Source organism: Trichoplusia ni, chromosome 23, assembly GCF_003590095.1.
Source record: "Trichoplusia ni isolate ovarian cell line Hi5 chromosome 23, tn1, whole genome shotgun sequence".
In the NCBI taxonomy this organism is placed as follows: domain Eukaryota; kingdom Metazoa; phylum Arthropoda; class Insecta; order Lepidoptera; family Noctuidae; genus Trichoplusia; species Trichoplusia ni.
Window position 1 is genome coordinate 5,430,316 of NC_039500.1, and position 19,337 is coordinate 5,449,652.

General features: G+C 36.6%; 2 protein-coding genes and 1 pseudogene across 2 annotated transcripts; 1 reads left to right on the plus strand and 2 right to left on the minus strand.

The window, feature by feature from the left end:
* Window positions 1-684: 684 nt before the first annotated feature.
* Window positions 685-2,741, minus strand: LOC113504882 (DNA-directed RNA polymerases I and III subunit RPAC1). The gene is made up of 6 exons (XM_026887385.1): window positions 2,537-2,741; window positions 1,996-2,296; window positions 1,787-1,906; window positions 1,525-1,707; window positions 1,157-1,384; window positions 685-799 (listed from the first exon to the last, which is right to left on the minus strand). The coding sequence occupies exons 1-6, from the start codon at window positions 2,588-2,590 to the stop codon at window positions 687-689; spliced, it is 999 nt and encodes a 332-aa protein (XP_026743186.1). The 5' UTR covers window positions 2,591-2,741; the 3' UTR covers window positions 685-686.
* A 2,281-nt stretch (window positions 2,742-5,022) lies between these two features.
* LOC113504883 (salivary glue protein Sgs-3-like) lies at window positions 5,023-19,109 on the plus strand. The gene is made up of 7 exons (XM_026887386.1): window positions 5,023-5,362; window positions 11,034-11,208; window positions 14,902-15,197; window positions 16,919-17,185; window positions 17,422-17,610; window positions 18,577-18,755; window positions 18,986-19,109. Exons 1-7 carry the CDS (start codon window positions 5,302-5,304, stop codon window positions 19,034-19,036), a joined length of 1,218 nt encoding a protein of 405 aa, XP_026743187.1. The 5' UTR covers window positions 5,023-5,301; the 3' UTR covers window positions 19,037-19,109.
* LOC113504886 lies at window positions 9,823-10,558 on the minus strand (annotated as a pseudogene).
* Window positions 19,110-19,337: the final 228 nt, after the last annotated feature.

Consider the following 19,337-nt stretch of genomic DNA (forward strand, 5'->3'; position numbering starts at 1 on the left):
CGATCACATAACGGGGTTCAACACAAGCATAATAATACCTGAATGACATAAACATATGTTTTTGTTGTCTTTGGATGTAAAGTGAGTGATGCACTGTTCAGATCACTTCGAGTCGATTTCTCATTATAAACTAAAAGTCAGTCACTTTTTCACAACCTGTTTTTTTAGTCTAAATTTAAATCTGCATTTAATTTGTAAACCTTCATGAAGTCTTTGTGGAAAAGATTTGGGAAAGTTTTAGGGAAGACCTGAAGACATGTACACTTCACAACAAGACTAGCGCAATAAAAAGCACAATATCATTATTTTTTCATTTATAATTAAAACAAACAATCAAAGGAAATTGAAATCAGCGTCTTGTTTGTTGAACTACCTACTGCATTAAACTTTTAGGTTCCGTACGTATAGGGCATAAAACGGAACCCTAACTAAAGCACTGCTCCCGCTGTCTGCCGGTTAGTCAGTTAATAATGTTTAACAAAAATTACAAATACCTAAAATTAAGAATTATATGGATCAACGGTTATTAATAAATCCCTCAAAATCACCAATGGAACCGTTTTATCTCATCAAATTAAAATTTACCATCGTTCTTGTCGCAGTTAGGTATATACGTATGTCTCATGATAAATGAAATTTTACAGTAACAATATTAGGGTCAGGTTATAATAATTAACAAGTATGTATTAGTTAAACTTATTTAATTCATCCAAGAATGATTTACATTTATCTCGTAATATTTTAACAGCTTCAACAAATATTATGTTTGGTGGCATAGCTCCGACTGACTCCACATTAACTGTAACAAAAAGAAATAAGTTTTCCCCAAAATCAAAATTTCATATATTTCAGCGTTAAAGAACTTCTTCCGAACATAAAATCCGCGTTGATAAGTAATAGATCATAACGTTCATTCAGTCCCTCAGATGACTAATAAATATTTGACACGTATTTCTCTCTTGTTCTGATCAGCAAAAAGACAAAGATAAACTTCTTAAAAGTGAAAGAAAGGGCGCTGGTGACGTAAGGATTTCGTAAAATGTGTACACAATCGTGTAGACACACGTCAATTCACTATAATTTGATCAGCTGAACTAAAAAAAACATCATTCCTATTTAAACATATTATTAAAGTCTCAAAATAAATAATACATACATATAAAGTGGTCTCGCACTCTGCTCAATATGACTGCATCTTTGAGTTCATCATACCGGAATACATTTCTACTACAAGTGTCATATCGGGCATCCCGGACATAAGCTTTTCCCTCTGAATCTATGTTGATCACTCCTGGTGCAAAACAACTTTGTAATAGTGATGCTTCACTGCCTTTGATTTCTTTTGTCAGAGTTACTTCAGGCAACAAGCGGTAGGAAGCAGTGGCTGTGGAACATGATCAAACAATTATTAAGACATTTTTTATGTACTAAAGCTGTATATGGACTTAAAGTATCCAACATTAGTGTATGTCAACTTCTAACTTAATAATAAATCTGGCTTCTAATATATTTATTATATCTTACCTACTGGGGAGAACTTGGCATGGTCTCTGCCTATACCCTTCACAGCAACCAACTGTAAGTCAAGTTCATGCCCTGGTCTCATTTTAGAAATCAAGATGTCACCCTGTACTGGACATATATCGGCTTCTTTATATACTGATGCTTGGTTGCCTATTGGCTGCCATTTAATTTGAGAAGAATATACTGAAACATTAAATATTATTAAGAATAAAATTAAAAAACTAACTTCAATATTGTATCTATCTATAAAAAAAAAAATTACCACTGTGGTTTTCATATAAATCTTCAGCTCTGTAAGAGTCTTTAGGCTGATTTTTATTAACAGAGCACCTCACCTTTAATGAGAACTCTAAAGTATTGAATTCAGTTCCTTCTGTGGCATCTGTAGACAAATTGATTATTTGTTTTATATTTTGTTGGATAAAAAAATATTAACAAGAACAGTACTGATATATGAATAAATAAAATTACCTTCAGGGCGGTATTCAAATAGCCTTGGATCAGCTTTTAAAGGAATCAGTCCTAGTCTATGAGCCAACACTTCATCTTGAATAATAGAAGTATTATTTTTAATCATTACTTTTTCTATAGCCATGCTTGGGACTTCACTCAACATCAGTCGCCTAAAAGCATTGGCAAAAGCTGGCTGCATCCCAATCAAATCAAATTCCATTTCAAAATTATCCATCCTTACTATGACAATACGGAACTTCTTCACAAATTTCTTGAAATTCCATTTTTCATCAGCCATTCCATAATCGTTTGGAGCATTCTGAAAAACATTTGGTTTTTCTTAATGATTATAGAGAAATGTAAACAGAAATACGAATACGTACTATGAGGTTATAAAAATATAAGTTGTGGTTATTACTAGTTTACCGAAAGTTTAAAGCTTTACGGTTCAGTGTTTTGTATTTACAAACTTTATATTGCTTTGTGGGCGGAGCAAGTATATTTTGTTATGGAATAAATAAAACATTCTACAAAATTTAATGTGCACGTTTAAGTTTACCTTCAAACGAAATTCTTCTAAAAGTACACGCGGCTTTTCCTCTAATTGTGGCATTTTGTTTCTTGAATCTTTATATCTTCTTAAACACGTGCATACAGTACTGAATAAAGTATTAAAAAATAATGTTTTTATTGTTGTTTTAGTAACGCATGCCTGTGCATTACGAACCACTCACAGGTTTTATTTTCCATGTGAGACTGACAGCTGTGACTGACAGCATATTGACGTCCCTGATAGTGATGGGCGCAAAACACGATGCTATGTTAAAAAAAGCTAAGTGTAAATCACTGAGTAGAAAAAACTAGTAAAATGTAAATTACATTATTCCACATGTTCATTAAAAGTATGTATATTAACCAACATCGAATATTTAAAGTCAACCTCTAGACTTTTATTGATTGTATGGATTTTGTAATAGAGATAGCCACACGAACAGATCTAATACGTAACATATGATAATCTAGCCACCTCTGTTGCGGTCTTCTTGGCTGTAGAGGTAGAGTGCTAAACCTATTATAAAATAATAAGGGCCCGTACTATGTATATAATACTACAAGAACCTGCCTTACCACAATCTGCAGCTACTCTTTTGTTGAATCTGCATATTTTACTTTTAAGTAAAAAAAAACTTCTGATTCAGGAAAACACTTTGATGCACAGTACTCATTTACTCGATTGTTCGTAGATCATTGGCGCAGCATTTTAAGTGCTTCCTTGCCGTTAAAAACAATTCCCTCGCTACGCATCCTCGCAAATCTCTGGAGGAAAAGCAGCCTTACACGTTAAATGATAAGTATTAGATGAAACTATTATAAGTACCCAATTTGAGGAGAATGATAACCCACAAGTCTGTGTATTATTATATTATTGTTCAAGATGCTACTACTCCTGCCAGTCTGTACCGAAACCGAATCAGCACTGAATCGCCGAATGGAATGAGGATATTCCAGTTCTTGTTACATTGTACATTTTCTACGCCCTTTCTAAGACTGCTTATATTAGTCGTGCAATCACTGGGGGCGCTATTATCCACTGCATTATAAAGCATTTATAATCTACTAGGGCTCTTGACAGTTTTGTCAAAATGCGGTGACTCTTACGATGATATTAAATACTAAAAAGTAAAGTAAATAAAAAAAATGTGGTATAGCAAAAGTGGGATTAATATAACAACGGTTTAGTAATTGTCAGTGTGTCACGAAGTGACACTGTTGTTAATAAATCACCTGTCTTCGAAAGGATGATATAATTAAAATAAAGCTTAATGCGTTTAAAAGTCTAATATAAAGTACAACTGTTTTATTGTAATTATGGTTTATTTTTAGCTTTAAGACGGCAAATAGTTACTATCTAAAAATAAAAAAGTTGTAATTTGATTATGTTTATCGTGTGTTTATCTGACTGAACCACGAGCCGAATAACTATGCTCTGCTCTATAGTGTGATGCTAAGAAAAGAGATTCCGCTAAATACTAACGCGCGGCATTCGACCTGTCGCGGGTTTGATTCCCCGCAAAGTTTATTGATACGCCTATAAACTTTTGTGTATTCTACATTCGTATGTTCTTGCCTTATCATATCACACTATGTGCTTCCTTTGTATGCGAAATTCATGCATCGTAAGTATGAAATAAATAATAACACTTATGTAAACACCTGCATGTAGTATAGTAAGAGTCGGCTGACAGCAATTGTTTCACGTGACAGCGACAATTCGCATGTCAATTAATTGCAATCGGATGGATGATATTTAAAATAGTGTTTTTCTTTCGATTTTTTATACATTTTCCTCCGTAAACTGCACTCTGTTACTGTAACTAATTATACTTATGTAAGTAGGGGCATATTAGAACATATTATAATATATAAACTAGTAAACCTTTTAAAAAACTGTGTTTTTTTCAAGAAGCGAGAGTTTAAGCATAAAAAACACCTATAGATTCACATTCGTAGCAAGTTGCAACATACAAGCAACAGCTTTGTTCAACGAAATGGAATTACCTTTGAGAACTTTTGTTATTTCATAAGGAAATTAAAACGGACTTGTCTCTTTTAGAGGGCAGGCTCTATTGAAGGTGCTGACCTGGTTTCTTTAATATCGCGCTGACTTACATCATATAAACGGCCAATGGTGTATACGTCGATTAAGAGCCATATTTAATAATTAATTGATTACGTGCAAAGTAAGCGCGTTGGTGATCTAGTCGTTTCGTAGATTTGTAGGTATAACTGCTTAATTTATGTATTTAGCTTTTGGTTAGCTGCTTTACTAGAACATATCTTTTATTTGGCAAATCCGGCTTAGCAGGTGACGCTAATTTACTACGAGTCTAGCTAACTAGGAATGAATGTTATGTTATACAAACTAGATGTATAACATAACATTGGTTCGTCGATTTGGCCTGCCTATAAGAGCCCACAAGAGTAGCTATGGCTGTTTTATTGATATTGAATAGTGATAGACAAAACTAGGAGAGCGACTCAAATAATCTCTACTGAAACAAATAAATGTAGGTAAGTAGCGAAAGTAGGTACCGGTGTCCCCCAAATGATAATCTGTATCAACTGTGGCCGGTACTTATGCAACGTGACGAGAGCCGAGCGCCGCTCGCCAGCATCAGTGGCCACCACACCGCCAGCTGTGACGGCCAGCGCCCCAACCTCGCTAAACAAACAACCCGCTGCAACAGTGCCATTGTTACATTTGTGATTTTATGAATATATCTTTATATATTTTTTATGTGTGTAATATAAAATTGCGTCAAGATGCTTTTGTGTAACGCTCTGACGTTACTGGCTGTGATTTCTGTCGGATGTCTTAATTCAGGTAATTCTTTTTTTATTTAGTTTATCAAATGTGCTTCTCCTTTTTCCACTTTTAATCCGGATATCACTTTCTATATAGGAAATTAATGAGTGCCTACAGTAGGTATGTTTTAATTACACTTTTTTTTTGTTCAATACCTTTTATGCGTGTGTGCTATGGATGGTCATTTTGAATTTCAGTGATAATCTTAAATGAAAAATATGCATAATAGGGTTTGAACATTAATGAAAGCATAAAATAAACAAATTGCTTAGTTTCCAGTACCGAAGGCCACATAGACAAGGCTGTTGAAATTATATTAACCGAACAAATTAATCGAAACTGTTTGTTGTTGTTACTTGAAGGAAAGCGCTAATTAATTCGTTGTAGTTGTTACGCTCTACAATAATGACATACATAATATATCATGTTACTTAATAATATTATGAAACGGACTTCCTACGAGAGCACTTTTATCTATCAATCTATTAAATTGCATTGTCGTTATTATATAGTTAATGATTCAGAAAAAACATCAAGAAAAATAGCTAGTTCTAACAATTATAGCCAAGGGGCAATTATCCCTTCTCTATTCAGAAAGATCAGAAAGAGTTCAGTTCTTTTTGAATTATTTGTATTATTCGTCATACTAAGTTATTGGATGATGCCAATTTCAGACGTCTAGAAAAAAAGTTTTCGGTTAATTTCAAAGCTTACGCACGTCGAAAGTACGTAAGCTGCAAACCGAAGTTTCGAAAGCTGGATCAAGAGCGTGTTATAAAAATGTCATGTGCGTAATCTGCTGTAGTCAGTGTACCTTTGATACTGTCGTTTAAGCCACCCGGGCCACTTGTTAATGATATTGCAGTTATCTAGTGGTTAATGATAGGTATTGCTAAACTGAGACCAAACCGTCTGAACTGCAGACGGAATTGAGAAATGCAAAAACAGTAAATCTGCAGATGGATGTTTCCTCATATTCAATGATTATACATCCGGGCCTTAATGATGAAAAAATTGTCTTACGTTAGGCCGGTTAAGGTATGATCATCCATACCGGTCAGCATATGAAGATATATATATATGCGCCGTTAGAAGTAAATTTCTGCAATAGGTTAATTGATATTTGTTAATACCTAAGAATGTGTTGAATTAAATATGAGTTTTAAGGATGTTTATCAAAACGTTTCACAACAATATTTGTTTACCGAACCAGTAACAAACTATCATTTAAAACAGTGTTATTTAATTGCAATGATATTTATTAAATAAGGTACATTCTTAAAGTACTTACCTATTTTTTTAATGTAATAATAAATTGTTAATTGTAAAATACTCGTAAAGTAAAATTAATTAAAGGTCGTAGAGCCGGAGCTCTAATATTAAATTCTTTTAATGCGGTGTAAAGTTTTGCATTACCAGTCATATCCTTTCAGCTATTACAAGGTGGATTGGGTAACACAAAATCGAATGGCTTTTAATATATTAATGAGGATAACTTCATTGAGTAACGCAGTGATTTAGCAGAATGTAGAGTCGTAGAGACATGATTGGATCCGGTAATGCGGCGCCATGAGTGACTTGTGGTCTGGGGAGCTGCGGTGCCGCGGTGCCGTGCAACAGGTCACCGCGCGTGCACCGGACCGGTTCCCTTGCGTAACATAAATTACCACCATACAAGCACTTACATACATTTAAAAAGTTTCCAGGATATAAAGTTCGTAAATATCACACTATTGCCAACTTATTTTTGCACGGATAACGAAGTGTTATGAAATGTCTTCAGCATGCGTCAACCGCGGCCGTTGCGTCTGTGGTTGCGAGTTCGATTTCCGCGTGAGGTGTAGAATTTTGTGATCCACTAATATCTGTTCCAACTTCTGTCTAGTAGTGTGCTTAGCGAAAAATCGTTTTAGCCATCCTTACGCTAACTTTTACCCAATGAGAGGTCAAGCGTCAAGGTAACCAAGTATTTGTAAACATTCATGTTGTTCAATTGCAATCTGTTGTGAATGACGATATAATCCATTTGTCTTAGATATACTTGCGTATATATTGCACATGCCTGATGACCGTTAATTTGCTTTCGACATTCTACTAATGTGATCCAGTTACTTATATTGAAGTTTTTAGTTTTCGTGTTGCTCACCAAATAACAGTACTTACAAGACTTACATAACGTAATTTTTTGTTAAGGCAAGAAGGTTGAAGTAGAACAGGTGCGAATCAGACTTATGCTCTGTCTCCGTGGGTTCAAAAAAATGTGTTATTTGGCAGAAGACACTAATGGTCGACTTGAATTTCTCAAAAATAAATAAAAGCAATCACGCCATTAGGGGTGATTGATTGTTTGTAGTTGTGAATTTTAGCAAGTATTTCTCAAAGAAGTTTGCAGCTCTATCATTTTGCTTACGTTCCAGAGAAAAATAATGACATACGACAAGGAAATAGAGTTTTGGCGTAGTATTTTGGAAACAGAAATGACATCAGACCTAGGTCTATTTCAATTTTTCTTCGTTGCTGTTTGGTTTTATAGCTATATTTCTCTAAGGTTTACGCATTTACGTTTTTCATTTGGAAACACATAAATAAACTAACGGTGTAACAATGACACGGACAAAAAGTTCCATGTGTTTATGTAATTGAATAAGCCACACAACTCTTAAACAATACCCGTAGGTCAGTGGAAGAATATAAAGTTTACCACCACTAGAACAATGTAGCTAAGAGGTAATCTGAGGGCCAATCACCGTATCAAAGTAGCGCTGTTGCAGATGTGGAAATGAGCCGCACTGCTGTGTAACCTCTTTATTTCCATCCGCCCTAGCCCTCAGCCTCCTAGCTTTTCGAGCTAGGGTCAATAAAAAACGCTAAATTGCATGTAGACAGGCCAAAGTTACATGAAATCGAAACGTAATGTGTTTCCATACATTCGATCGTTTTCTATGGCTGTTTATAAAAACGTACCATATGTAGATGAATTACGATGAAGATCTTTTCACTCGCAGAGTAAAACATCTCGCATGCTAAAATATAATCCTAATCCTCCTAATAATCCTAAATGGAAAATAATTGGATATTTTCTCGATACACCAAATTACGGGTACCTACTCACAACCACTTACAACAGAGGAAGTTGATTTGCCGCGCGTGATGTACTTATCTATTTAAGTATTTACTCCAATATTCAGGGTTTACACTTATCAGATTTTGATGAACTACTTGGACAGAGATACTTAATTAGTTACCTTGGTGCGGCTATGTAGGATTAATACTTTTGTATTTGTGCAAATTACCACAGTTTTTACTTTAATTATTATGATTTACTTGGCCTAAAAACGTTTTTCAAAATACATTAAGTATTTTGTCACAAGTCACACTTGTCTACCTAATTCTTGTGATAATTAGAAACACTTTAGAAAACTTGAGAGCACTAATAGTACCGAATTAAAAGATAATGCTTTTCCCTTCTTATGAAGCATACATCTTTCATAAAATGATATCAGCGCAAGGCTATCAGTGAAAACTTTATTATTAATTCTAGTGCTTGACTAATTGCTGGTTATGGAGATTTCGCAAATTAAAATATATTTACCGAGTGATTTAATTTGTTAAATGATTAATTTTATAAATTAGGTTAACTTCAAGGCAATATAATATTTAGGTACATACTATGAAATTGTTTAGTCTTGTTTTAAATATTATTATAATGAGAAACAAAATTGTAATTTATAAAATAAATTTCCGTTTGCAGTTAGGTAGGTACCTACATCAATTAAACTAAGCATCCTGCGGATCCTACCGCGCAGTAAATGATTGTAATTAAATAATTACTTTATTTATTCTATTTATTACTCGAAGAGGCGGGAGGTGGAAACTTTTGCAGGATGAAGGTATACCTACTTAATAATTAGGATTAAATAAATACCTACTTACTAAACTAACTAATTAAAATGTAAAGTTCACGTGTTCAAAACGAACCACTCAGAAAAAGGATGTTTCATAGTAGCCTCATAGAGGGTGTGTTGCAGTAAGTATAATCTACATGTTGCGGGTTTGATTCTAGGGCTGTTTTTTTCATCACGAACAACAGCCAATCGGAATCGTAACAATTTGGAATTTCATTCCAACAAATAATTTATCTAATCGGTAATACCTAGCAAACAAGTACATCTATAGTATTAGCTAGAGGTGTTTGACCCACATAGCGCTGCATTTTCGTCGACCTTCGCGGGCGCAGCTGCTGTGCCCGCGCCGGTCACCGCGAAACTTATTGACACGGCCGCTTGCTTAGCCAATTAGTCTACTCTTATCTGTGTGGGTAATTATGAGTACTAAAGCCTAACTCACTAAGTTAGGTGCATTTTTAACTGGTAGGTACACGTTATTACCTACTTAGTGTCGCCTTCGCCGTGAAGCCTGTAGCCTAGTGCTATTTCAATGCGATTTCTGCATAGGACGCCAATACATAATGCAAGTGATGAAAACTATGCTTTATATTCCAACATGAACAATTTCAACAAGATAAGTCTCCGAGTAGCTATTCAAGCGACCAATAAATGCGTCCACCGAATCGTGCTTTCTTGATAGGTTTGCAGTCCGGTAGAGAAGGGGTGGCGTCTTCCACTTTGGGGTGGCACGGGCAGGGCGGCGGCGGCGGCGGCTTGGTGTTGCTGGTGTGCACGCGGCCGCGCGTGAAGTACCCGAACTCCGGCCGCCGCACGCACAGCCTATCCTCCATGCAGAAATCAAACACAGCCTGGGTCTTGCGACAATGTCTAAAACTGTAGTCTCCAGAACTTTTATCAACACAATTAGCGTATTGTTTAAACTCTTCGAGGCAATGCTTTTTCATTCTTCTTAAAACTTCCATAGTGCAGGCGGTAACCTGCTTACCGAGGGCGAGACAGGGTCGCGGATCCCCGTGCTCCTCTCGACAGAGCATGAACTCGTTGTTTATGACCTCGCACTGCTTGCCGATGTAAGGCCCGGCGGTAATCAGGGTGGCGGCAGACACCTTCACCTCCTTCACCTTCAGTTCATCTTTCTCGGGCAGGGTCACGTCTTCAGTAACAACCATTTTGTCGTTTTAATCTATCGTATAAAATAAAAAATTAACTAAGTAAATAAGTGGCGATTTTTGTATTTTTAAAACCTTTCAAATCTCGAAATGTCTGTTCGTGGTATGGATTTCTAATTTGACACTGAAGTTTCAATACATTAATGTATACTTTTTCGGCCAACTATCGGCGTTACATTTTCATATAGTGAGAACGCACTACGTCCTTTTTTATCGTATTTCTGCATAAATATAGAGCAGTTGTATACATTTTTATAACTATGTTGAATTCTATACTTAAATTAAAATATAAATATGAATCACCAGTCCAGAACCGATCCCCATGATTTTCAAACATGAGAGACTGAACTTTTCACATTTTACGATTTTTACATAACGAGCGTGCTAAGCACTAGGCACCATTAGTGTTAAGTATAGGTGCTGGTTTTTACCTTCGGCAGAGAAAGCACCTATTGACAACGTAATAACTAATCGTAAAGAGGTCGATATCTAAAAAACAAGAACCAAACGTGGCTATTATAGAATTTCCTGTATAGCAGTTCAACCAGCTTCCTACGTCCAGTTAATGTTTAAGTACCTAATTTTGTTAACTCATAGAATTTTCTTTCTCAGTGTCCGGTCAATCGGTAGTGTGTCCGGCGGTGCGCACCACCAGCGGGTGGTTGGACCTGTTCCCGTTGCCATGCAGGAAGAATTCAGAGTGTCGAGTTATGGGGAACCAGCATCTTTGCTGCAAAGGTTTCTGTACGAAAGGAGTCAAGCCCAGTGGTGCCATTAAACAACAACGGTGAGTGCACTCTATACCTATTGCTAGGGTGCGGTAGCATTTATTAATCACAGGTTAACGCACAAGCTCATCTTTTCTCATCATCTCAAGTAGGTACTGTGCTATTCTTTAACGTATTTGTGTGGTAACCGAGTTTTCTTCATTTTAATTCTTTTAGCCATTACATGCTTTCTATAGAATGCCCAAGGTTGGCGTAGAATAGAGCTCCGAGTCAAACATATTTTTATTAACTATGTTTTGTTAGAGAATAGCGCAGCTGTAACACCTATAAATCAGAAAATATACCCATTTTCTGATAAGGTTTTGCTTCATTGGTGATGGGTTTCATATCCTATTAACCTGATCCTTGACATTACCTACACATTGTTAGGTAGAGGCTTCAAAGCCTTAGTTTCCCAAGTCTCATGGTAGGTATAGCATGGCTCGGGACAAGAGCATAAATTATTAAGTCATGGGACATTAACCTCTCAAGATAAATTTCATGCTTTGCTAAGCAATTTCAAATTGCTTTTGTTTTTGATTGCTGGTTTAGGAGATGCATACTCTAGTAACTTTCTAGGGCATGTTTAGTTATTTATTTATCTCACTTTATTATAACGTTACATCACTATCTATGTAGTATGTATAGTCAAGTGGTCGTTCGAACCTGAAGACTACTTCATCATTATATGGAATTAGAGTTAGTCTGATTTTTAGGGTGTGAAGCCCAAAGAACTGTCAGAAAAGGTTTAGCCAAAGCTCCATTAATACGAATAATATTCTAAGCATGCTTCTGCTTGAGTCTCGACTCTTGATACATAACTTTTAAATAGTAGTTTTGTTGCTTATACCTAACTCTAGTTTCGTAACATGTCGTAACGAAACGTCAGCTAAATAACTAATATTATAAAAGTATTCATCAAGTATCATTAACATTCCGTGATGAAATGGCCAATGTACATATCTGAAAAACCAATTGTTGTTGATATTCCTTTTCCGATCAAATCAAATTCAAGCCTAGGATACGTGAAGTAACCATAATTACTCCTGTCAAGTACATCTTTGGAAGAACTAGATACCTAATCTAAAATCTTAGCCCTTCCACTGTAGGTGTAGCGATCTAAGCCCTAGCTTCATACTAGAAAGAGATAGATACACGTTCGAGATTACAAGTTACAGCTAATATCCGATATGGTTTTGAAAAGTTCTCATTTTACTCAAGGAGTGTTGACTGCAAGTAAGTAGTCTTATAGTATAGATTCCAAATACTTGCTTACGAGACACTAAGAGTCTTGCTCTACTCCTACCTGGCTTCTAGATTTATATCCAATTGTCACTCTTGCATGATGCTGTCTTTATCATTGTTGCCATTAAGTGGAACGTGCAGATATTTTATGAATACGGCATATAGATTTGCTCTCAATCAGGCAGTCTGTTTTCCATACGCAGTTCCGGATACACGACATTTCGAAACCGCATTATTACTGAACATAACGACGTTACGTTAAAACATTCAGTTAAGTAAGTAGTAAATATAAAATAAGTTTCATAAACTGTTGCCCATAAAATATATGATTGAAAAGCTGTAGGACAATCGCAGCGGAAATCAATCTTTGCATGGCAAAGCCGCTGGCGACAATTACGTCCCAGCTATACAGACATAATAAATGTAGTTTCGACAAACAAATTATGTAAGTTTACTTCACATTGATGCAGCAAGAATGATTTTGGATAGGTTAGTGTGTATGTTTTCGATCATATGCTTTTAGTACCTACAATGTGCAAAGGGGTTGGGGCAAATGACCATTCAAAACGTTTATCAAATTGATTAAATAATATTTTAAAGTATGTTATTCAATAATGTTGGGGTTACTTAAAAGTATAGAATGACGTCACGTATTTCATGCGAAATCTTAACGAAACACGTTAATTTCTGCGTTTGGTGAACTGCATCTGCGTTTCTTTATCAGATGAGTTTTTATTTTTTTTACCAATTACAAAAGACGTGTCTAGTGTTTCGTTATTTCCTTTACGTTTTTCCTAAGTAGGGTAAATAACTAGTGGGAAAGGAAGACAACATTGGTAGAGAGTGAAACAAAGGAAGTCTGTTTGAAAAAGTTGTCTGAAAGTGAAACAGTAATGATAAATGACTTATCCAATTGGTTTTTTATCTAATAACTAGCTGTTGCCCGCGATTTCGTCCCCGTTGCCCCCGACTTCGTCCCCGTTGCCCCCGACCTGCTCTGTTTTTTTCACATTTTCCATTGTATCTTCGCTTCTTTTAGTCGCAGCGTGATGGTTTATAGCCTAAAGCCTTCCTCGATGAATGGTCTATTCAACACAAAAAGATTTTTTCAATTTGGACCAGTAGTTCCTGAGATTAGCGCGTTCAAACAAACAAACAAACTCTTCAGCTTTATATATTAGTATATTAGTATAGATGTGCAGTAAACGTCTACAAGTAGTTACAAATATCTAATATATTGTGTGATACTTAGCATTTCTCGTTTCTTAAAGGTCTGTGATGGTCGATGACCTCATTAACGAACAATATGGTTATTGCGTAGCCTGTTATTCTTCACAAAGAGAAAATGCACTTTACACAGCTTAAAGTATCCGGCGCTAAGAAGTTTCCCTGAATGAATCATTATAATATTTAAAGAGAAATAAGCAGATGATTGAATGTTAATAACGTGGAAGATATTATAGGAAAACTTTAATAAGAACAGCTAAGTATAAATCGACTTATTGAGAGAGCATTACTGCCCGTGCTTTCTCTATATTACGAGACTTATCGGTCGCTATATGAGGTAATACTGTAGCTTAAATTGTTAATGTTATCTAATGTAAATAGCATAAGTGCTAGTTAGCTACCTTGACTATAGAACTTGATTGTTATCAAGTTTGTACCTAGGTAAGGTCCGGCTTAGGTATGGCTTTTGAAAGGCTGTTAATACTTAAAGCGCGCTTTGCCGCCAAGGCCGCAACATGGAACATTATCAAAAGCTACGTATTGAATTATTGATAGAAAGCAAATTGTATAGGTATTAATAGGTAATCAATATAAGTAGATAGGGTATACGGGCATTTAGGAATAATTATGTCAGATTGTGATCTAAACTAGAATTTAGGTGAGCTATGACGATAATTTCAATCGGCGAATTAATTGACGTTTGGTAAATACTGAGAAACTGCCTAACTCACCGACCGAGTGACGGCAACGAAAGGGCGGCGACAACTCCAAGATTGCCGAAGCAATTTTTTTTTAATATAAAAAACGACTCCCGCGGTAAGGAATTTAATCCTTGTGTCTAGGGAGGTTTCAAAAACATACAAATCAGATGCTCAAAGACACCCAGACTCAGAACAAGCATTCGTGGATCACACACACGCTTGTCCTACGCGGAGATCGAACCTGCGACACGACGCGCCCAGTGGGTTTGGCGTTTTGACCTCAACGACTCAGCTATCCGTGCAGTCAATTTATAGGAAAAAAAGTTAATAATGGATCTATATATTACTTGGTTTGAGTCACAGCTCAGCAAGGGGTTGGGTTTGAAGGGGTAGTTGGATATGAACTTTTGCTTACATGACGCTTTCCGCTAGACATTCGTAGAACATTTAAACGCATTCACTAATTTTATCCTTTACCTATAAAACTCACAGTCAATTAGTATCATTTATCATTTCATTGAGTGGTGGTTTCCATTGTAGAGTGAGCGCGATCACGAGTAGTGTAGTCGAGCCGAGTAGCAGCACCACACAGAGCACTACCAGCACCACCAGTAGTACTCCGAGCACGACAAGCACGACAAGTACGACCACAACCACAACAACAACTACAACCACTACTACAACTCCGAGTACTACCAGCTCTACAACCACCACTACCACGACGACGACGCCGAAGCCCACGACGACTACAACCGAGGCTCCTCGACCGTTCTTCCAGCTATTACCTATACAGATACCTCAAGCGACAACCGCGGCCAGTGCGCCACCAAAAACAAGTGAGTACCATCTTACAGGGCCCCGATCCTGCTATTAACAATGGCCGATGAATTAATGGATTTGGATTGAATTGGATTAAATTAACACCATTCGTATTATTCTAAGCATTTTCCAACAGAATAATTGGAAATTCAGTACGGGGTGCAACACTCACAATCAATTTCCAATAATTGTGTTAGCAAAATTCTTAGGCGAGTACAAATAGTCTTTTTATCCCAATTTCCATGAATTCATCGGCCAATGCAAAAAGCAGAATCGGAGCCCTGTTGTCTGTATATTAGGGTAATGCCACACCGACACACTGCGGTCATCGCAACATAGTCGGATGTCGTTACTGTATTGTAGCAATCTTATGCCGGTTGCAGACCAAGAGCGAAGCTAAGGTTAAGCTGTTGACAACAGTAACTGCAAAAGTTTAAGAGGTCTAATAACAACGTTGCTCAATGGCATGCCACTGGAAAAATAATTGCTGTAATTATGTAGGAAGTAGGAACCTCCCGCGAAAATACGTGGCATCGCCCTCAGTGATAACGCTTAGGTAAAAAACAGCACTGTACTAAAAACAGTCCGCACCGAATCTAAGGTTAGTTTTCGTAATCCAATACTGACCATGACCGTGCAGACTCAGTAGCAGCGTACTTAGTTAAAACATTCGTAATAAACGCAAAGTTAGGTAGAATGCTAATTTCATAACCTACATTTATATTCCACGAGAAGCCATCACCCCGTGAACCGTCAGTAACATTATTAGTGAAAATTTGTTTCAAGGATGGCATATAATTAACTAAGTATGTAGGTACGTAGGTACATGAATGAGACACGCACCATCATTATGCTACCTCATTCATGCTATTAGCAAGAAATATAAGTGTGAGTGTCATGTTAGTGTCAATGTACTATGTAGATATTTTTTGGGATCCGCACCTAAAGTGTAAAGAATCATATTACTGAGGCACTACTCTCCGTCTGTACAAGGGTGAGGGGTCCTTTATTGTTATTTATTTTCTTTGATTTCCTTTGAGATCCATCCGTTTTGGAACAATAAACAATAATACGGCACACAAATGTTTCATCTTGTCTGGGAATCGAACCCGCAACACGCCAATCTACCTAATATACATGTAAAATGCTTTCCATGTAATCAAATTTGCCAAACCGTACAAGTTAGTGTTGCCTCTTACTTTAAGTGTTTTAATATCTCTGTTATCTAAACAACTAATGCACCCGAATAATTTTCACCGTTTATTGTAAATTTAATCACAAGGCAAAGTATCAGGGTTATGCTCTTGAAAATATAGAACGGATATCTTGCACAACAAAACTTGCAGATTAAAAATGTCTGCGCATTATAACTGACCCACAAAGAGATAGTGATTCATCGGTCTTTTGTTATTTCTGAAACTTTTTAACTGAAAACTAAAGGTCCATACTTAAAAAACAAAACAAATGCGTAATGTTAGATGTAAAGGCTATTCAAAAACGATAAATAGCTGTCCTGTAGCCTGTCGCAACAAAATAATGCCTCTCCGAATCCTGCCCCTTAATCAAAAGAGATTTAATGATTGAAACACTCGTGTGCTAGGGTGTTAACAGGTGCCGAAGACACAAACAGAGAGACACCCGACAAATTTATTGCGTGCATGTAGGTAGTCGCATCATAGACAGCAATTAGTAATTAATTATCTCAATAGTAATAATAGGAGGCTCGTATTGTTCTTAGGCAATGACATAATAGCCGACGTAACTTTCTCACGATCACACAACACTGATAGTTTTTACGAGTATAACGTGGATTACTCGAGTGCAGGCAAAACGCAGAAACTGGTGTGTCCAAAGTCACAAACACCGGCCATCCTGTTTCCCATCCCGTGCGAGAAGAACTCGCAATGCCGCGCCACGATCGGAGCCGACCAAGTGTGCTGCGCCGGACGCTGCGTGAAAGGTGTTCCGGCGCCGCGGCCGACCGCGCCACCCAAAACTCACCAACGTAAGTTTTTTCATACCTATTACTAACTTAACAATAATCATGTCGCGATTATGTAAGTTTGCACCGGTTTATAATTTGACCTGAGAAAAATGAAGGTAAGTCGTTACATAGCGTTCGCTCAGTGTATGTAATTAGTTGATTTAATAGATCACTTTCAAATGAGCAAATAAGGAACGTACCTACTACTTCTTTTTGGGATAAGGTTAAAAATACACATGTTCTGACTATTTTTACAGCTTTGTTAGGTGTAATTCCCCGTGAATGTCCATCGACACCGTTGGGGGAACTGTTGTTTGAAGTCCAAACTTGTAAAGAGGACTCGGACTGCTGGCCGCGGATTTGCTGCCCCGATGGAACACGGTCATACTGCCGCACGGCGCGCGCAAGGCTCGATCTGGTGCCCGTTGCCAATCAAATTGATGGACGTTAGTAAAACAACTAGACAATTCATTTATCAAACAGGTTTAATAATTACTTACTCGGTTGGCTCAGCGACTTAAATTGTATCTTGACCTCTGATACGAGAGAGCGCCACTTTACCCGATGCGTGGCCACTTCTGGCCAATCATCAGTGTTAATTAATTATAAGAGAGAGATTAATTATAATTATTAGAATGTCAAACTTAAAACTTAGGTGCAGCGCAGACAACAGACTATCTGTGACGCACTTGTTAGTCTGTAAAAATAGAACCTATGCAATTATATGCAGTAACGTACACCCGCGCCATACAGGCTTTTTGAGCGCCGCAGACTCGATCGCACAGAAAGTCTCGTCTGCGCTGCACCTTAAAAATAGATTATTTTAATTTTAATACGTATGTATGCTATTTACAATCTATATAAGCATTGTTTGAAATGTGCCGTGTGTATACAGGCTAACACTATATTAGTTTAGCATAAGTGTTTCATAAATTCATTATGATGGCCTACAAGCTTGGGGTAATAAGAAGTTCAAAATACAATACACATGGTTCTGTTTATGCTTTTAAAACTTACTATCTGATCCACTGAATACTTTTTTTAATTTTGGTGACCTAAATAAAGAACAGTACCTATTTTTTTTTCTAATCAGCTAAAATATTTTTACCAGCATTGACCTACTTACGGCTTTTGATATATCTAGAGCTAATTTAAAAATAAATCACATTATTACAACATTGCTTGACCTCTGTTAGAAACGCTTTTTGAATTTTTTTAACTGTTAATCCCTTTATACACAAGTCAAGTCACCAAAACTTGCAATGCCAGATACAAATTTCAAGTTGTTCAAAAGAAATCCTTTCTTTTTATCATAGTCATACAGATAATTCTCATCATTCTTAAAGATTATCATTGAGCCAATACTTAATTTTGTTTATCTATCTGACCAGTATGTAATCTTATGATTTTAGCGGTGCGGATGTTCGAGCAGTACTTGCAGTGTACACCTCCTCCAGAATACGACCTGTTCCCTCAAAAATGCAGCTCTAGTGTAGACTGTTTCCCGAATTTGTGTTGTGCTGAAGGTGGCAAGAAGCACTGTCGTCCACCACAGCGCAGCCTTCTAGCCCTACTTGCTGGAGTGGGACAGGTACATCTTAACCATTATTGAACAGAGGCATGAATACAATCCTTCTGTACTAGTGTAGTAAAATGTTGAAAAGATGAATGAAAAATCTTGGGTCATGAAAACCCCTTAAAAGGTGTTATTTTACTGTAGAATCTTGAGCAATGTCAAAACTTTCAATGAACTGAAGAAAACAGTGCCAAAGCCAACATCTATTCAGTTTTGTGACTATAATTCGTCATTTTCTTTTCCAGAGAGTTGGATCTACGTTAGGCAATCTCCGAGGAAATAACAACAACTCATAAGGGATATAAATTATGTAGATATAGTATTTTATACTTTTGTACAGTTTTATATAATAAATAATTATTTAAAATGTTTTCATTTTTTTTGTATTTGTGTTTACTTATTAGTATAGCTAGAATTTTTGATTTTGACGGGCCTGTTGGTCTAGTTGTTAGTGACCCTGACTGCTATACCGGAGGTCGTGGGTTCGATTCCCGCCCAGGACAAATGTTGTGTGATGAGCATGATCATTCGTTCTGGTGTCTGGGTGTAATTTATCTATAATATGTATGTATTTAGAAATATATATGTAAGTTTATC

What these genes read in the sequence shown, in the direction of transcription:
- LOC113504883 (XM_026887386.1), top strand. Translation starts at nt 5,302, where the DNA reads ATGCTTTTGTGTAACGCTCTGACGTTACTGGCTGTGATTTCTGTCGGA. An exon ending in GCCACCCAAAACTCACCAAC is followed by an intron (nt 17,186 to 17,421) that starts GTAAGTTTTTTC and finishes CTATTTTTACAG; the next exon opens with CTTTGTTAGGTGTAATTCCC. An exon ending in TACTTGCTGGAGTGGGACAG is followed by an intron (nt 18,756 to 18,985) that starts GTACATCTTAAC and finishes TTTCTTTTCCAG; the next exon opens with AGAGTTGGATCTACGTTAGG.
- LOC113504882 (XM_026887385.1), bottom strand. Translation starts at nt 2,590, where the DNA reads ATGCCACAATTAGAGGAAAAGCCGCGTGTACTTTTAGAAGAATTTCGT. An exon ending in TAGAAGAATTTCGTTTGAAG is followed by an intron (nt 2,297 to 2,536) that starts GTAAACTTAAAC and finishes AATGTTTTTCAG; the next exon opens with AATGCTCCAAACGATTATGG. An exon ending in TTTATATGAAAACCACAGTG is followed by an intron (nt 1,708 to 1,786) that starts GTAATTTTTTTT and finishes TTAATGTTTCAG; the next exon opens with TATATTCTTCTCAAATTAAA.